Source organism: Excalfactoria chinensis, chromosome 7, assembly GCF_039878825.1.
Source record: "Excalfactoria chinensis isolate bCotChi1 chromosome 7, bCotChi1.hap2, whole genome shotgun sequence".
NCBI classification, from domain to species: Eukaryota; Metazoa; Chordata; class Aves; order Galliformes; family Phasianidae; genus Excalfactoria; species Excalfactoria chinensis.
Genome location: NC_092831.1, coordinates 1,992,551 through 2,008,110, shown reverse-complemented (window position 1 = coordinate 2,008,110; position 15,560 = coordinate 1,992,551). Strand labels below are relative to the sequence as shown.

General features: G+C 42.0%; 1 protein-coding gene across 2 annotated transcripts in view; it reads left to right on the top strand.

Annotated features, from left to right (window-relative positions):
- Positions 1-15,560, top strand: part of ACVR2A (activin A receptor type 2A) — a 50,122-nt gene that overhangs the window by 27,644 nt on the left and 6,918 nt on the right. The window contains exons 2-7 of one of the 2 annotated variants that reach the window (XM_072341538.1): positions 1,198-1,405; positions 3,611-3,720; positions 5,040-5,194; positions 11,931-11,954; positions 14,875-15,018; positions 15,119-15,262. In XM_072341538.1, coding sequence (XP_072197639.1) covers positions 1,198-1,405; positions 3,611-3,720; positions 5,040-5,194; positions 11,931-11,954; positions 14,875-15,018; positions 15,119-15,262 — 785 coding nt within the window. The remainder of the gene's footprint in view (positions 1-1,197; positions 1,406-3,610; positions 3,721-5,039; positions 5,195-11,930; positions 11,955-14,874; positions 15,019-15,118; positions 15,263-15,560) is intronic. The other variant, XM_072341539.1, reaches the window with a different exon arrangement.

Below are 15,560 nucleotides of genomic sequence, written 5' to 3'. Positions count from 1 at the left end.
AGACTAAAACAGAAGGAAAAGCCAGGTGTTCTTTCACTCTCTGCTAAGTGCATCACGCTCTTGGATGCCTGCAAACCATTCCTCACACAGTATCCACTGGAAATGTTTTTGAAACTGAACTGTCAGTTCTGCTGTCTGGGGTTTGAGGAACAGTCTCATGTCCAAACAGTCCCTTGTCTTTGCAGAATCCAGATTGATACTTCAGAACTCTCAGGTTAGCTCCAAACAGAGTGCCTCAGTCTGATAATACTGGTTGATTTTTGTGGCTGGCCATTGGTAGGCATTGATGGATCGTCTGTACTAGTAATTTAAAAGACAAATCAGAATTGCTGAAATTTTTGCTTTTAAGAATGGCGGGATGGCAGGAAAGAAATAACCACATAACAACTAGGAGGTGTAGCAGGTCTGCTAGTCAGCTTGTTCAGTACAGACTGCGTCAGTGCTCTGGCCTCCAAGTACTTCTTGGCTCTCGTGCCTGGAGTGGCTGGCCCTGGGCACAAGGGAAGTTGGGCACTTGGCTGTGGAGATGTGGCAGAGCTCCAGTGGCCGTCATCTTGCAGCTGGTTCGCTAGATGGAACCACAGCAGGGCATCCTCTGTGCCCTTGGAAGTGAGGGACCATTGCCTTACACCTGTTGGACACAGTTCCCGTTGTCTGCTTTGTAAATTGGAGTGGCTGAAGAGGTGCTGCTTTAGCATTGTGTTTTTGATGCATCCGAACCATGAAATGATCAGTTGAGTTTAGGTTCCTAAGATTTACAAGCAGATTTTTTGGTGGGTGTAACAACATGGGAAAGGGAAGGAAATCTTCATGGCAAATTCTGCTAGCAAATATTCTTTGGCTAAACTAACTCTGCTTCTAATGTTCAGTATTTTAAGATTTCCATTCTATTGCTGTTCAGGGTAAAATATTGCCATAACTTGTCCTTTGTTTCTTCCAATCTTGATAAGGTATCCAAGTTGGCATTTGAGTTAACGGAAGGGCTGTGGTTTAGGTTTCAAAACTGACTTGGAATGTGTGTGAGCTTTCAGCGCTTGCTTTCTTTGGCTAAAAAACAAAGAGGGCAAAGGAGAAGAGGGACTTGCTGCACTGATGCAAGCATTGTGTGATCTGTCAGTACATCCTGGGTTTGACTGTTGGTGTGCAACTTGTTCTTCGGAATGCTGCTAACTGTGGTGTGCTTTTCTTACCTTGAAGGTGCCATTCTTGGCAGATCAGAAACACAAGAGTGCATCTACTACAACGCTAATTGGGAGAAAGATAAAACAAATCGCAGTGGCATTGAACCCTGTTATGGAGATAAAGATAAAAGACGACACTGTTTTGCTACATGGAAGAATATTTCTGGATCAATTGAAATAGTGAAACAAGGTTGCTGGCTAGATGACATCAACTGTTATGACAGGTAAGTTTTTAAGCTTCATTTATAAGTTTATACTATATTGCTTCTCTGTAATCCTTATAACCTCTCTTCTGCAATCGGTAACTGAGACAAAAGATCAGTACAGTAGCCTGGAAATAATTGCACTTAAGCTTTTGTCTAAACACATAGGACATTTTTTTTCCTTCATTTAACTGTATGTGTGGACCCAACTTCACTTGAGTAAGCTTATGGTGTTTACTTGCTTTCATTCAGTTACTATGTACTAAAAGTTGTGTTTAATTTTTATATATTTAGGCTGATAGACTGTTTTTTCCTAGCAGCTTACTGTCAACCAGTGCAAATACAGTTCTGAAAACAGAGCTTGGGATTTATAGTTCACCTCTCCTAAGCCTTTGGAGCAGGATAGCCGATACGTTGTGTCTGTGCTTTCCTTTAATCTGAAAGCATTTTGGCAGTTCGCTCTAAGGCTCACCTCGTAGCAGTTCTAAGAGACACTGAATATCTTAAAATCCCACTCATTTTAGTGTAACAGATGGCGTAGCGAGTACCCATGAGCATTAACAGCAGGACCTGTGCTTTGTTACCTACTGGCTGAATAAAGGTTGTGACTCTTTTGAGAAATAGTATTACATGTTTGAGGAAGTAGTGCTGTAAGTCTTTGAAGTACTGCACTAACTGTTCTTTGTCCAACACAGTTACTGTTTGGAAAAGGGAAATAATTAAATATGATAAAAGCGTGAAAGATCTGTATTAAAATGAATTTAGAAATCATTTTTGGCCATATTTTGGAAAGCTTTCCTGTTACGTTTGTTGAATGAGTAGAAAGATTCATTGTAGTGCTTTCTACCAAATAAAGTTTCCCCATGCTGGGATGTTTTTTCCTTTAACTGATAGCTTAAAGCTGAGTAGTACTCCTGATTTTCTGCTCCTCAGAGAAGAAGCAAAGCATCTGCAAGCTTGCTTGCTTAGCATGGTTGAAATCCTGCTGTGCTGAAAGACAGAGGACAATTTCTGAAGAAACCTTATTTATTGCTACTAGTATGTAGTAACAGTAAGCCAGGATGGGAAAGTACTTTGATATCTTTTTAACCTCTTCTTAGTTGTAGATTTGCAGAAGTGGCAATACTTCCAATCTGAACCAATTTTATTTCTGCTGGGTGTTGAACTTGTAGGATGGAAATAGAATTTTTCAAGTTGGAAGTAGAATGAGGTTCTGTACCATTGGCATCCCACTGCTGCAGCTTACATCACTGAACAGGCTGGAAAAATTCAGCACTGAGCTCTCCTTTGAGCTAAGAAAAGGAACTGGAAGAAGGGATAAAATGCAAGAGAACGGTTGAAGTGAAAGCTTGTCTGTGCCCTCAGTAACTGTAGCTTGTCAAAGGAATGCATGGAGCTGCGTTTGTTTAAAATACCCATTAAGCAGAATCTTATCTCTGGCAGTTTACTAAACAGAGAGTTACGATGTGATGAACTCCAAGCAGCAGCAGATTAAGAACATCAAATAATGTGTTATGGATGTTTCAGCACAGTCTAATTATAATAGCCAGATCTATAAAATAACCTAGCGTTTGAAGATGAACTTGGAACTGTTACGGAGGTCTAGCCAATATGTAATGTCAGCAGCTATTCCTGCAGGATCTTCAAGCTCGTATCTGCTGTCAAGTTGTTGCCTTCTGCATTACTCCTGGTTTTGCCTCCTTACTTGAGTAGTTTGAGCTTGTTAGTTAATAGAAATTGTGGCCAGCTTTTAAGTCACCGTCTGAAATAAACCCTTTCCCTCCATGGAATGTGTGCATGCAGGAGAAGTCATGGAATATCAGTGGAATATCAGTGTTTTCTAAAAATGCAGTAAAATAATTCTACTTCCTTCTTATCTCTGATGTTTGCAACCCTGTTCTGTGAGACTGCCATTAAATGCTCACCATTTACTTGTTTGCTTTGCACATGTAAACACACATCTTGAGCTGCTCTTCAGTACTTTTGTCAGCTCTTCTTGAATTTTATGTTAGAAATAGCAAAACATTCTGCTTCAGGTTTAACATTAATGACATTTCATTGTTGCAATATAAAATAATAACAAGTCTCCCTCACATTTTGCTGTACTGTGGGTAGTACATTATTCTGGGTAACTCACTGAAGATCCCTTTAAATTTTAAATATGATCGAATGTTTTCAGCAAAACAGGCAGCGTAAGATTAATAAGGTTTTTTTGTTACTTTATAGGAATGACTGCATAGAGAAAAAGGACAGCCCTGAAGTGTTCTTCTGTTGTTGTGAAGGCAACATGTGTAATGAGCGCTTCTTCTATTTTCCAGAAATGGAGGTCACGCAGCGTAAGTTGGTCTAACACCCTGATGGAGAGATTGCATAGCAGAGTTCAGGAATCTGATCTTGTGCATGTTTAGGAGATGAGACTTTCCAAAATGTTACAGTCTGGTTTTTATATGCCGGAAGGTTTCTCATTCCCCAGATGATAGAGAGCTGTGTGCATCCATACAGTGAACATAGAAAGTTACCAGTCCCTTCCTTCAATTTAAAAGCTACTAAAAAAAAAAGGAAATTTAACTTGATAAAATGCACTCAGCTCTTTTCTGAAGGTGAGAAGAAAAAAAAAATGTGAAATTATTGGCCGTTTTCATATGCTGTCTCTACTGTCAAATCTTACCTTAATTGCATAGGTAAGCTTTTGTAAGCATTTATAAATCATTAGGTTATAAGCTGTATTATCTTCCTATGCACATCCCAGCCTAGGAATGCTCCTCTTCATGAAGAGGTGTCTGCAGTATCTCTTTAAACTGGTTGACATAGTAACCTTTACATTTTCAGAAGGGTTTCTTTCTAAGTTACAGAGCACATCAGAATACCTTGCTTAACAAATTGTCTTAAGAAAACAATAGCTGGAAGATTAGGAGGTTATTCTTGAATATCTTCTTCCAGTCAAGAATCTCATAATCTTTGTTGGAAGACTATCAGTGTTAATAAGTGAATTGAAATCAGCAAATGTCTTGTGCGCTGCATAGCCAGAGGAAGTTGTGATTAAATAACGTTTCTGTGAGATTGAAGTGACCCTGTGAGATTTGGTGACCCAAGAGATGCTCCTGTCAGTGTTGTCAGTCGTATTGCTAACATAATAATGGGCTTTCTTCCTTGCTCTCTGTTGCCCCCAGAAGATCCTCTGGAGTCCTCCCTGAGATACTTAAATAAATGTCTTCAGCCAGAGGATTTTTTCTTTCAGCAAATGAGCAGAGCCTCAATCCATTGGCAGATTATTTCTGGCCAGCGCTACTTACTAATGATATCTTACTATTTACATTCCGAAGATTAAACCTCTGTATTGATTCTTCTTCCGTTCATTTAGTGATGGCGTTCTTGCAGTCCTTTAAATAAAAACATCTCTTGCACAATGTAGATAGAGCAAGCATAGAAACACAAAACAGTCGGGTGTGCTGGCATGTAAGTCTGGGGATCTGGGTTATCTCCATGTCTTCTAAAATGCTGCCTTTCAAGTACACACCTGTTTAATTATTAGAATATGCTGTTTGATCAGGTGCTGTTATCCTGTTGTACTGATTGCATGACGTTTAGATTGGGATGATAGATTTTTTCCAGCCATAAATGAATGATGTACTTTTTTTGTTGTTGTTCCCTTCAGCAACTTCCAATCCAGTCACACCGAAGCCACCTCTATTCAATACCTTGCTTTATTCATTGGTGCCTATAATGGGAATTGCAGTGATCGTGCTGTTTTCATTTTGGATGTACAGACATCACAAGCTAGCATATCCTCCAGTACTTGTTCCAACCCAAGTAAGTTGCTGCATTATGACTTCTTTCTTTTTTTGAAAGGTAAAAATATAAGTAAGTGTCTGAAGCAAAGGGGAGACAGAAATGGGCATCTGTTGCATGGCTGAGGTCTCCTGCTGCACTGCTGGTTTAAAGGTGTCTGTGCTTGGTATCAGCAAAAGCAAAAAACATCAGCTTCTACTTTAATAGCTTTGTGTGTTTTAATTGATATTTGATGCATGAGTGAAGATCTGTTTGAAAAACTATTTTGGGGCTGTGTGGAACTAAACAGCACAAAAGTTCTGGCTTAACATTGCTGAGAGGTGAGGGAAGTTCATTTGTCCCACTGCTTGTGTGCATGTTGTGTGCAGGTGCTCCCATGTGCTCCTGAGCTTTCTGTAATGCTTAGCTTACAACAAAAATGAAGGGGAGAGGCTAATTCATAATAGCAATTTGCAGTGGATGGAAAACAGCAACAGGGAAAGCATAGCTATAAGGGGAAAAACGCATGGAACTGAACTGCATCTACCAGTTATGGGGATTATAAAGAACATATAGAATTGAAACATAGTCCAAGGGCTGAGTTCATCTTGTGCCCTCTGTTCTTCCCGTCATCTTTTTCCTCTTATTTCTTCATGCTGAAGTTATATTTTGTCTTTCAATGTCTCAATTTTATCACTGTTTCTTTCACCTGGGAAATGTTCTGAGCGGGTTGTCCTAAAGTTTGAAATGTAAACTGGCTTCATGGCATCAAAACCAACTTCTACAGGTTTTGCTGTTGTCAGGCTCCAGCTGATGCTGTAGATGTAACTAATAGTATGTAGAAGGCCATCCAGGGGTCAGATTGAGACAACAGAACCCTCAGAACTGAAGGAGAGGTCCCACACTTGAGATGTTGGAGTCAGATTTGAACTTAAGCTCCCTGAGCCAGTGCAGTGACTGCTCAGCTACAGCACCTCACCTCTCCTACAGTGACAATCCAGTTTATGGTTATCTGAAGGTAAAACACTTGCTATTTTTGGTAGGGTTGTGTTTTAAAAGCGTTGCATGCATTTACCCTGTACTGCCAGCTGCTGTGAGGTTTTTCTGTGCTAATGCTTGACGTCAGGGTGCTCCATGAAGTATCATTACCTGCGGTTGAGAAATCAAACTGTTTTGGTTTCAGTTTCATAGTAACAGATAAGAGAAGTTTAGCAGGAGGCGGTGGACATAACGACATGCCAAAGAGCAAAGTTCGGGGGCAGAAGAGCGCATATCCTGACCTTGCAACCAACCAACTTCATGTAGATCTGGTAGCATAACTCCTACACTCATTTCCATTTTTCTGTATTTGGGTCTTTATGTCATCTTAGCAGTCTCTGCTGTAAGATTAAGTTTATGCTTTCCAGTTGTGTGAATAATTAATTTCCCTGTTAGACTTACAGGCAGTGTCAGAAAAGCAAGCAAACACTGAATGCTTGCGATATATCAAGAACCTGAACTTTGGTTTTCTTCTTCCTTTTTGTTGTAGCTCTTTTCTTTCGTGGTTTATGTTCAGTACAGGAGTGGACATGTCATAAATTTTTAATAAATAGGGTAATAACCTGTTCGTTAGTGCCTAGATAGTATCTGTTGGGATAAGTATATGTTGGTGCATGAGCTAGTTATGGTGTAATAACATTTTCTTATCTTGTGGTGAATAGGCATTAAGGCTCCATGTGGAAAGTCAGGAAAAGTGACTTCTGCCTGAAAATCTAAATGAAATTATGGAAATAAAAGATAGAAATATTCTCCCATAGGCAGCAGAGCAGTGTTTCCCACTTAAAATTTGGTTACAGCTGATTTCAATGGGAAGCAGGGGAAACAGGAAGAGAGGGAACAGTATTAGTAGCTTTATAACCATAAAACAAATATTTAAATAATTGAATCAGTATATTTAATAAGTAGGTCATGAGTAGAGTCTGTAGGCAAATGCATTCTTCTCTGAGTCTTACTGTAGCAATCGGTGGGATGGTTTAATTAGGGGCATATCAGATGTTCACTAGAAAACATCAGTTTCTGTGTGAGATGTAAAAGAAAAGGTTCTGTGTGGCAGTGGGAGCGCTGAGCAGCAGTGTGCCCTGGCAGGAACCTGCCTGTCTGTGGCAAGTAAGGGGGGAGGATGAGAAATGAGAGAGAATCAAGAGGAGGAAACACTGGAGGATAAGAAAAGTTGGAAGAATTAGGAGAAGAAAGAGTAAGTAAATAGAATGTCAGTGATTATGCCATAGGGAAAGGGACTGCTTTGTATTGAAGCTGGCTAGCTGCAGCTGCTCTGCATCACTCCTGCCATGCTCTGTACCCACTGGGCCGTGTGGGGACAGCACTGTCCCACTGCTCCCCTGCCCTGCAGGCATCTCGTCTCACCTCCCCAGCACCAGTTGCACGGTGTGCCTTGCTGTCTGCAGTCTAGCTAAAGCTGGCTGTCAAATTTAGTGAAAATCTATCACTCCTTAAATTCTGTAATGAGTTATTAGCAAATGTAGGTTTGCAAAATATATGCGTGTTTATGTAAAACAGTTTGACAGAGCTATTTCATCTCCTTATTTGTGTTAGGACTTATCGTGCAGCAAACATATAGTCCATATGTCTGATCTATTTACCAGAAAGATAGCTGAGTGTTTGAAACATTTGAAAGTGTGTGTTTTCATTTGGAAAGAGTTAGTGGTGCTCAGTTAACTTCGTGAGCAGGGAGTACACTGCAGATGAAGCACTATGGCCTTTGTGGACTAAAGCTCTCACTCAGTTTAGGTGCATTTCAGGTTTCCCCGCAGCATCCTGCTAATTTCCCTGGTAGGAATGTGAACGTGGATGGCAGGGAGTTGATCTGTTATGCTCATTTATTTTTTTACATCTCTTGAGCATGGGCCAGGGTTGTCACTCAGTGCTAATTGTGACTGCGGTGTTACCACTCTGTCATCCAATAGATAGGACCACAACCTATTTTATAGCATAACTGACACAAGTAACACTTCTGTTTTTTATCAGTTTGCAGAGCTGTGGCTCTCCACACTGTGCACAGAGAAATTAACCTCGTGTACTTGTAGTGAAGTAAGTGCCCAAGCGATGAATTTCTTAGTGGAGCACAGAGTTGCTTTTTTTGTTTTGTGTTGTTTTTAAAATAAGAGTCATCTGTTGTGAGGGCTGGAAAAAGCTTTGTAGATTCGCATCATGTCATTTTCCCTCGCCTATTTTTATGCTTTCTTCTGAAACGTTTGGAGTGACTTGGGTCAAAGATGCTGCATGTGTTTAAGCACTGAGCAGAAGAAAGCCCTGATCTGCACCTATTTGGTGTGACTGGAAATTCAAAAACTCGTAATGAACTGTTCAGGCTCTGCCACTCTGTATTAAACAGTGACATAAAACCCATGTGCTTCCACATGCATCCATAATAGCAAGCTTGATTCCTCAGAGTTACCGTTTCTTTCTCTCCTCACAGAGGGTTACGCAGGACTTTGCCGTGTGCATTTTAACCTTGTACATCTTGCTTTCTTTAGCTTTCCACCCAGTATTCCCCATACTGAGCGCATGCATCTTGTATGATTCTTCTTTTTCTTACTATTTCCTCCATACAGATGAACCTCAGTGATCCATCTCATATAGGGAAGGCATGCCTTGTTTCCAAAGTCACGTGCTACATAAACCAAGACTTAACTGGAGCACATAGATCAGATACAGAGATACCGCTCTGGTCATCACCCTGGTCTCGATGCTTTGGGTCTCAGAAAGTACGCTGTGTTGGATGGGTCGCTCCGATCACCATCACACCTCCTTCAGTGCAGCTTTTCCTGAAGATACCAAAGTACAAATAAACCCGTGTAGCTACATCTTGATTTTGCTACTTCAGTTTCAGCTGTAAGAAGTCAGAACTGAAAGCAGTTCTGCTTAACATGGGACGAATAGTAATGAAAGAAAATGATTTCTTTTCAAACAAATAATGGAAGTGTAGGTACTAGTGAGTAAAAATGTTGTGGTTGGCATTGGAAAAGATTTTCAAGTACTGTTTTTATTCCTTAAATTAAGTTTGAGCACACCAAATAATCCAGCCACTTCTGGTTTTCTTACATTTTAATAGAACCATTAAAACACTTGAAAAATGAGGGATAAGGAAGGGAGGGGTGTTTTATCAAGAACATGTTCCAGTCTTGGGAAGGTTCATAGCTACATGAAATATACATTGATCAACAGAGAAAAGCCGGGAGTTGGACATGGGAAGAACTTCTTTTGGTTGGTTGGGTTGGAGCCTTTGGTTAGCTAGGAAGGAGTTAAGGTTGAGTACTTGGTCATTGATGAATCATTAACATTAAATGAGTGGCAATGTTAGTATTTAAAAGACCCAGGAGCCCGAGGTTGGCACTGCCAGGAGTGTGCATGACTTCATGTTCTGTGGTGATGCATTTGTACCTTCAGGTCTAATAAGAACTTCTTCTAGAACTGATTCCAATCAGTAGCTGGAGTGACAGAGGAGGGAGCTCTGCCGCCATCCTTTGATTGTGGTGCTGGGATACCCAGCTCAGGTACACTTGTTCAAAGGTGATAGTCTTTGATTGTGCTGGGCAGCAATCACAGGAGGGCTGAAACAGCATTGCTGGCAAGTGTGCAATCAGGTACCTGACCTTTGGGAGCTTCTTAGTCATTTTCCATCGCGAAGTCCAGTGCTGTGTGTCCTTAGAAATGCTCTCCTGAGTGCTTTAGGCTGAACACGAAGCTATGTGTGTGTGTGTGGGGATGGTGGCTGTTCTGTGGGGCTCTCCGTTGCTCCCAGCTTTTATTACTTAAGAGTTGCATTCATTGCTGAAATGAATACATTTGCATTTTGATAATAGCCAGATGCTGCTTAACCTGCTGGCATTGGGATATCTGATGAAATTTCTTCCTTGGTGGTGTGTATCTGAAGGGACAATGGTCTTAATATCAGAATGTCTGCGATGGGCATTAATCTCTTTGGAAGTTGTCCTGTGTGTAATGTGTTATGGTCTGGGGAGGGGATTTCATTAAGAGAGTGATGTATGGGGATTGGAATAGGACTTCAGAATTGCAATACGTGTATTTTCTCATGATGCTAAGAGCAGAAAGTTTGGATTCCTGTGCCTTTTTACTTATTTCTGAGGAATTTACATGATTCTTTGGAACTGGAGGACTGTAGCAGCAAACAGGCCTGAAAAATTACTCTTCCATAACTTCCTTTTGTAGCCCAAGGAAAGAGATTTGTCGAGTAGCTATTTCATGCAAGCAGTGCTTGTTTATTCACCTGCTGCTTCAGCAAAGATGTGAGCATGTAATAGATGTGGCCATCAGCCTGGGCAGGGGCCGTCCCCTATCAGATGCAAAGATGGAGCAATGTTGTTGTTTTGCTTGGCTGTTGTTGCAGGCAAAGGAACATGGGCAGCTTGAAGCAGGAACATCAGGGCCCGTGGGTTGTGGAGTTTGTGCTGCAGTGTCTGAGTTGCATACACTGAATAGCTGCTGTCGTACTGGGACCAACAGTCAGTGAAAGAAAATGAGCTGAAGGGTTTTTTTAGCTCTTTTTAAGGCATTCCCTCCCTCTGATGAAGTGCCTGGCGTATCTGCAGGCTGTACAAGGGTTGCAGGGTCAGTGCTGGGCTCAGGGGCTTCAGCCTCACCTGCAGCTGTGCTGGCTGACCCAGGATGGCTGCTCCGGGCACCCACATGGCAGCAAGCTATAAATCAGACTCCAGCTAATCTAGACTTCAAGAAATGCTTCAGCCCTTCTGTTATTAATTATTTAGATAATGCTAAGTGTGTGCTAGACAGTTCTTGAGCTGAGAGAAGGCTGGTGTTGGCCCCAGCTCAGTAGAATCTGAAGAATGTAAAGGCAAAGGCAGAAGGAGGGTGTGACTGCTGCTACATGGCAGCCGGATGCTTCAAGCCTTTGGGTGCTGTTGCCCTGATCAAACTGTAGAGAACACAGAAAATGACTGAAGCAAAAGCCCAGGAGAATTAATGAAGGTGTCTCTGAGCCTCCCTACTTTGAAGCAGCACAAACAAGCTTGTCTCATTGAAACGTGTTTTAAGTTTCAGTAATAGAGCTCTTGGACTTCTGCTTTTGTAATAGATTTCATTCAATGGTCTGTGAACTCGTGATTTGTTTGAAATAAGTCTTAAACGTTATAATTGTACCTTGTATGTGTGGGATGTGGCATCTTCAGGTCCACTTGTACTAGTTCCTGTTCAAGCACGCCAGATTTACTGATACAGATCCAGTGTATGAAGACCTGTTTGTTAGTGAGGTTTGGTTCTAACTCAGACATGTGAAAGTTTCCATGTCCCTCAGCCAGGTACTGAGCACAGTGTAGTCTTAACTTAAATATAAAATACAACAGTGCCCTCTACTGTGCAGTTGGGAGCATAACGAGCTGGGTTGCATAACTCGTGTTTGTAAGTATGTTCTGCATGTGTTTATACACTGTTCTGTAGCGACGTTTGTGTAGGCACCGATACGGACACTCCTGTTTCTAACTATGAGATCAATTCAGCGGATGGTCTGTATTAAAATCTTTGGTTTTGCTTATTTTTCTTTGCTAACATATCGATGATGCTTTTCTTTTTTCATTTTAAATGCTCTGTTACCAGCACAGGAAAGTATTGCTATCCCCACGAGTATTTTTGTTGTTAATTCGCAAGCAATTTATTTTGTCTCTTTTCTTATAAACTGTTTTCTCATCCCATTCTTGATGTAAACAGTAATTTCTTTTGCCTGTGTTTTTTCCCCCTCAACAAGCACGCCTTTCATATAATGATTGAGGTAAGATGCATTGATGTTTGTTCATGGTTATGGAACTTTCTGTGGACTTGTAAGAAGTTGTTTTGGTATGAATTCCATCCTTTCAGTATTTCAGACCAGAAACTGGTAAGCATGCGGGGCTGAAAATCAGAGATTCATTCTGCTGCCTGTGGCTGTCTTGAAGCCTGCTGTGACTTCTCACGTCTGCGGGGACTGATGTGGTGTACAGCAGGAATGCTGCAGCCAGCGCCACATCCAGCCCTGTGAGCAGCTCAGGGCTGTGCTGGGAGGGCAGCAGTTGTGAGCAGCCTCTGCTCACTGCAGGGCAGCAGCACACCCTGCCCAGCACTGGGCTGTGCCACTGCAGTCCAGAAATAGATGTGTTTGGCTTGAGGAGAGAGGTTAGCTGAAGAGAAGTGCTCTGTCACCGTCAGTCTCTACTTTGACTTCATCATTGGCCACAAGTGATTTTTACTCGCATTTAATTAATGGTTCTTCATTTATAAAACTACAAGTAACTGAGAGCTGCTTGTTTAGAGCCATGCTCGTTGCTTTATGGTTGACAAACCAAGCAAGGTTGGAGCTGTGGTCTGAATGCTCAGTTTTCATTGTCTGTATGTTTTCTACATCGGTCTCGTATTCACAGCCAAAACACCTTGTGAACATTCTTTAGGGGGACATAGAAGGTTGCTGTCTAACTATTCTGAGTATCTCACACCTGTGAAGGACCATCGTTCTGTTCTTTGTTCTGTTTTGCTCCAAATGACTTCATTCCAGATAGGGAAAAATAAGTGTTATGACTACAAGCTACTACCTACATTATGTTAATAACAGTTTGATGCAAGTCACGGGGTCCATCTTAGGCTAGATTACAGAAGTTGAGTTCTGACTTCTGCTCTGGGTTTTCGTGTGGTATTCAATTGAAAATGAGCCTGAACTCAAAAAGGGAAATGAGAACTTGTTGACCACGTTCTAATAGAAGCTGCAGAATAAATGTAACCAAGGGGAAATAATGCAGAAGTTAACACGGAGAACGTGTGTGGGCTGTGGAGGTGAAGAACTTGTTCTTATTTTAGAGTCCAAAGAGAGAAATGTCTTTGTACAACCACATGTGGCTTATTGTTCCTTTTTCATGTGAGGGGATGACTGGAGCTGCACTCACATGCTGACGGATGGTGTTGGGGCAGCCCTCAAACTGTCCGTCCAGTTCATCGTGTTTGCCTTGTATTTGTAGTATCCCAGCTGTGATGCTTCTGGCTGATCTTCAGAACTGTTCCCTACTCACTTCAGGAAACCTAAAAGCTCTTTGTTGATGTCAAGGCAGCTCCCCTTTGCATTTTAAATCAGGATTTGTTTTGCTGTGTGTACGGCTGTGGTAGTTCTTCACAAGGAGCAGAAAGGTTTGATTTCATAGAAGGTTGCAGCATAACAAGCGGGAAAGCATTTTGAAGTGCTCAGACCTGCTAGGAAATGCAGACTGTGGGTATGTGGGAAGTATTGCACACGGGTTAAAGGGAGAGCAGGGAGAGGTGCAGGAAGGAAAGCTGCTGCAGCAAGGGAGGTTTGGGCTTACTTCCCACGGGCAGTTCAGGCGAGTCCCAAGGTTCAAACCTGGTCACACAGGTTGTGTAATGGCATGGAGTTCAGTCTCTGGGTGCCACGCTGTGCTCAGGACCCTTAAAAATAACAGCTTTGTAGAACTCAGAATAGGCCTTTGTGAGTAAATTCGGGCATCTCGTTTCAGTTTGAGGACAGCGAGCTCCCTGCTGCCTAAATATTCATAAAGGGCTTTGGCACCGAACGAAGGGCAGCACAGGAGTGGAAACTTGCATGGCCGTGTATCAGCAGCTCCAGGAACAAGAACTTGTGTTAGAAGCAGGTTTTAATTCTTAAGCTTAGTTTTCTCTTGTGTTTATCCAGCTTAAACCCAGCTACGTTGATGCAGCAGCTTTATCTGTGCATCTGTCAATTGTGTTGGCAAAAGAACTTCATAATCTTTAGAGGGTAGTATTGGAACTTCTCCAGTCTGTATTTCAGTGTCATGTTCTTACAGGTACTGATTTCTGATTAATTTATTTGAATTGATAGAAAGCGATTGATGAAAATAGTCCTTTTTGAAGGATGCATTTATTGCTTAACAGGAAAGAGAGTTTGATTATTTATTGCTGTGCTTAAACTGCTCGGAACTTGTATGGATGCAGAAGCTCTTGTCTCCATTCTCCCAGCAGCAAAGCGTACTTAAAACCAAAGCTGTTCAGCAAACATCTTTAACACGCATGAGATTGTTGATGCTGGTGGGGGAAAGCAGGAGTGAAGTGTACATTTAGGACACTGAGCAGCACGCTGTGTATTCTGCAGTGCAATACCAGCCTTCCGTTTGTAGGTTCTTGCTTTCATATGTAATGTAAGGCCTCTGCTGAGCCGTGCTGCCGCGAACACTGTTCATCCCCTGCCCATGTATCATCACCAATGGGAACACCATTGAGGATGGAGGGGAGAGAAGCCCTCCTCCAGAGCTGCTCTGCAGTGCAGGGGTCAGGCAGGAGGGCCGTGTCTGGGTAGAGCACTGCTCAAGGAGAGCGTGGTAAAGGCAGGGTGAGGGAAATCAAAGCTGTTTGGTTTAGTTCCATTGCTTAAAAAGGCACCAAGTGAAACTTAATTATCTTTATCCCTTAATTTTTGCTGTGCTTTTATTCCTGGTTGGACAGGCGTGTACTGTAACTGTTGTCATGCTGTTGCTTGCACATCATTCTGAGCATGCCTCACATGTTATTATTTCCTTCCTGTGGAGAAGAGTTGCTGTTTTGTTTCTGGTTTGTTTGGGGGAATTTGTTGCAGGAGGGTTGGCTATGTGGTACCAAGTCTCACTTTACAGGCCTTTGTTTCTAGATGGCACATATTGTAATAGCAACGTTAATGAATGGTGTTTACCTAATTTCAGGATCCTGGACCACCACCGCCTTCGCCATTGATGGGTTTGAAGCCACTGCAGTTGCTAGAGATCAAAGCCAGGGGACGATTCGGGTGTGTGTGGAAAGCTCAGCTGCTGAACGAGTATGTTGCAGTCAAAATATTCCCTATCCAGGTAGGCAAAAGTTCTTCGTGTCCTGCTGCTGCCTGGGGGACCTCATAGGATCGTGGCATTGACCTGGTTGTTTGGTGTTGGTTTTGTTTGTTGTTTAAAGGACAAACAGTCGTGGCAGAACGAATATGAAATTTACAGCCTGCCTGGAATGAAGCACGACAATATTCTGCAGTTCATCGGAGCAGAGAAACGAGGCACCAGCATCGATGTGGATCTCTGGTTAATTACAGCATTTCATGAAAAGGTTTGTTGCAAACACGACCTTCAGGTAGTGACAGGAATGTGAAGAGCTTTCACTGACTGTTCACTTGTGCTGGATGTGGATGTATTTAAGCTTACTTTCAGCTGTTGTCGGTCTGTACTTAAAGAGGTTATTTTACAAAACACAGACATATTTCTCCTACCTTTTTGCTTCTTACAGCCTATTTATTTTTGCATGTCCCTCATCTGTATTTGCCTGAATTAAGTAGACTCCACCTTGTGGACATTGGGATGTAGTGCTGTCAGGTCTGGCATCTTTATCCCATCCGTTCCTCTTCTGA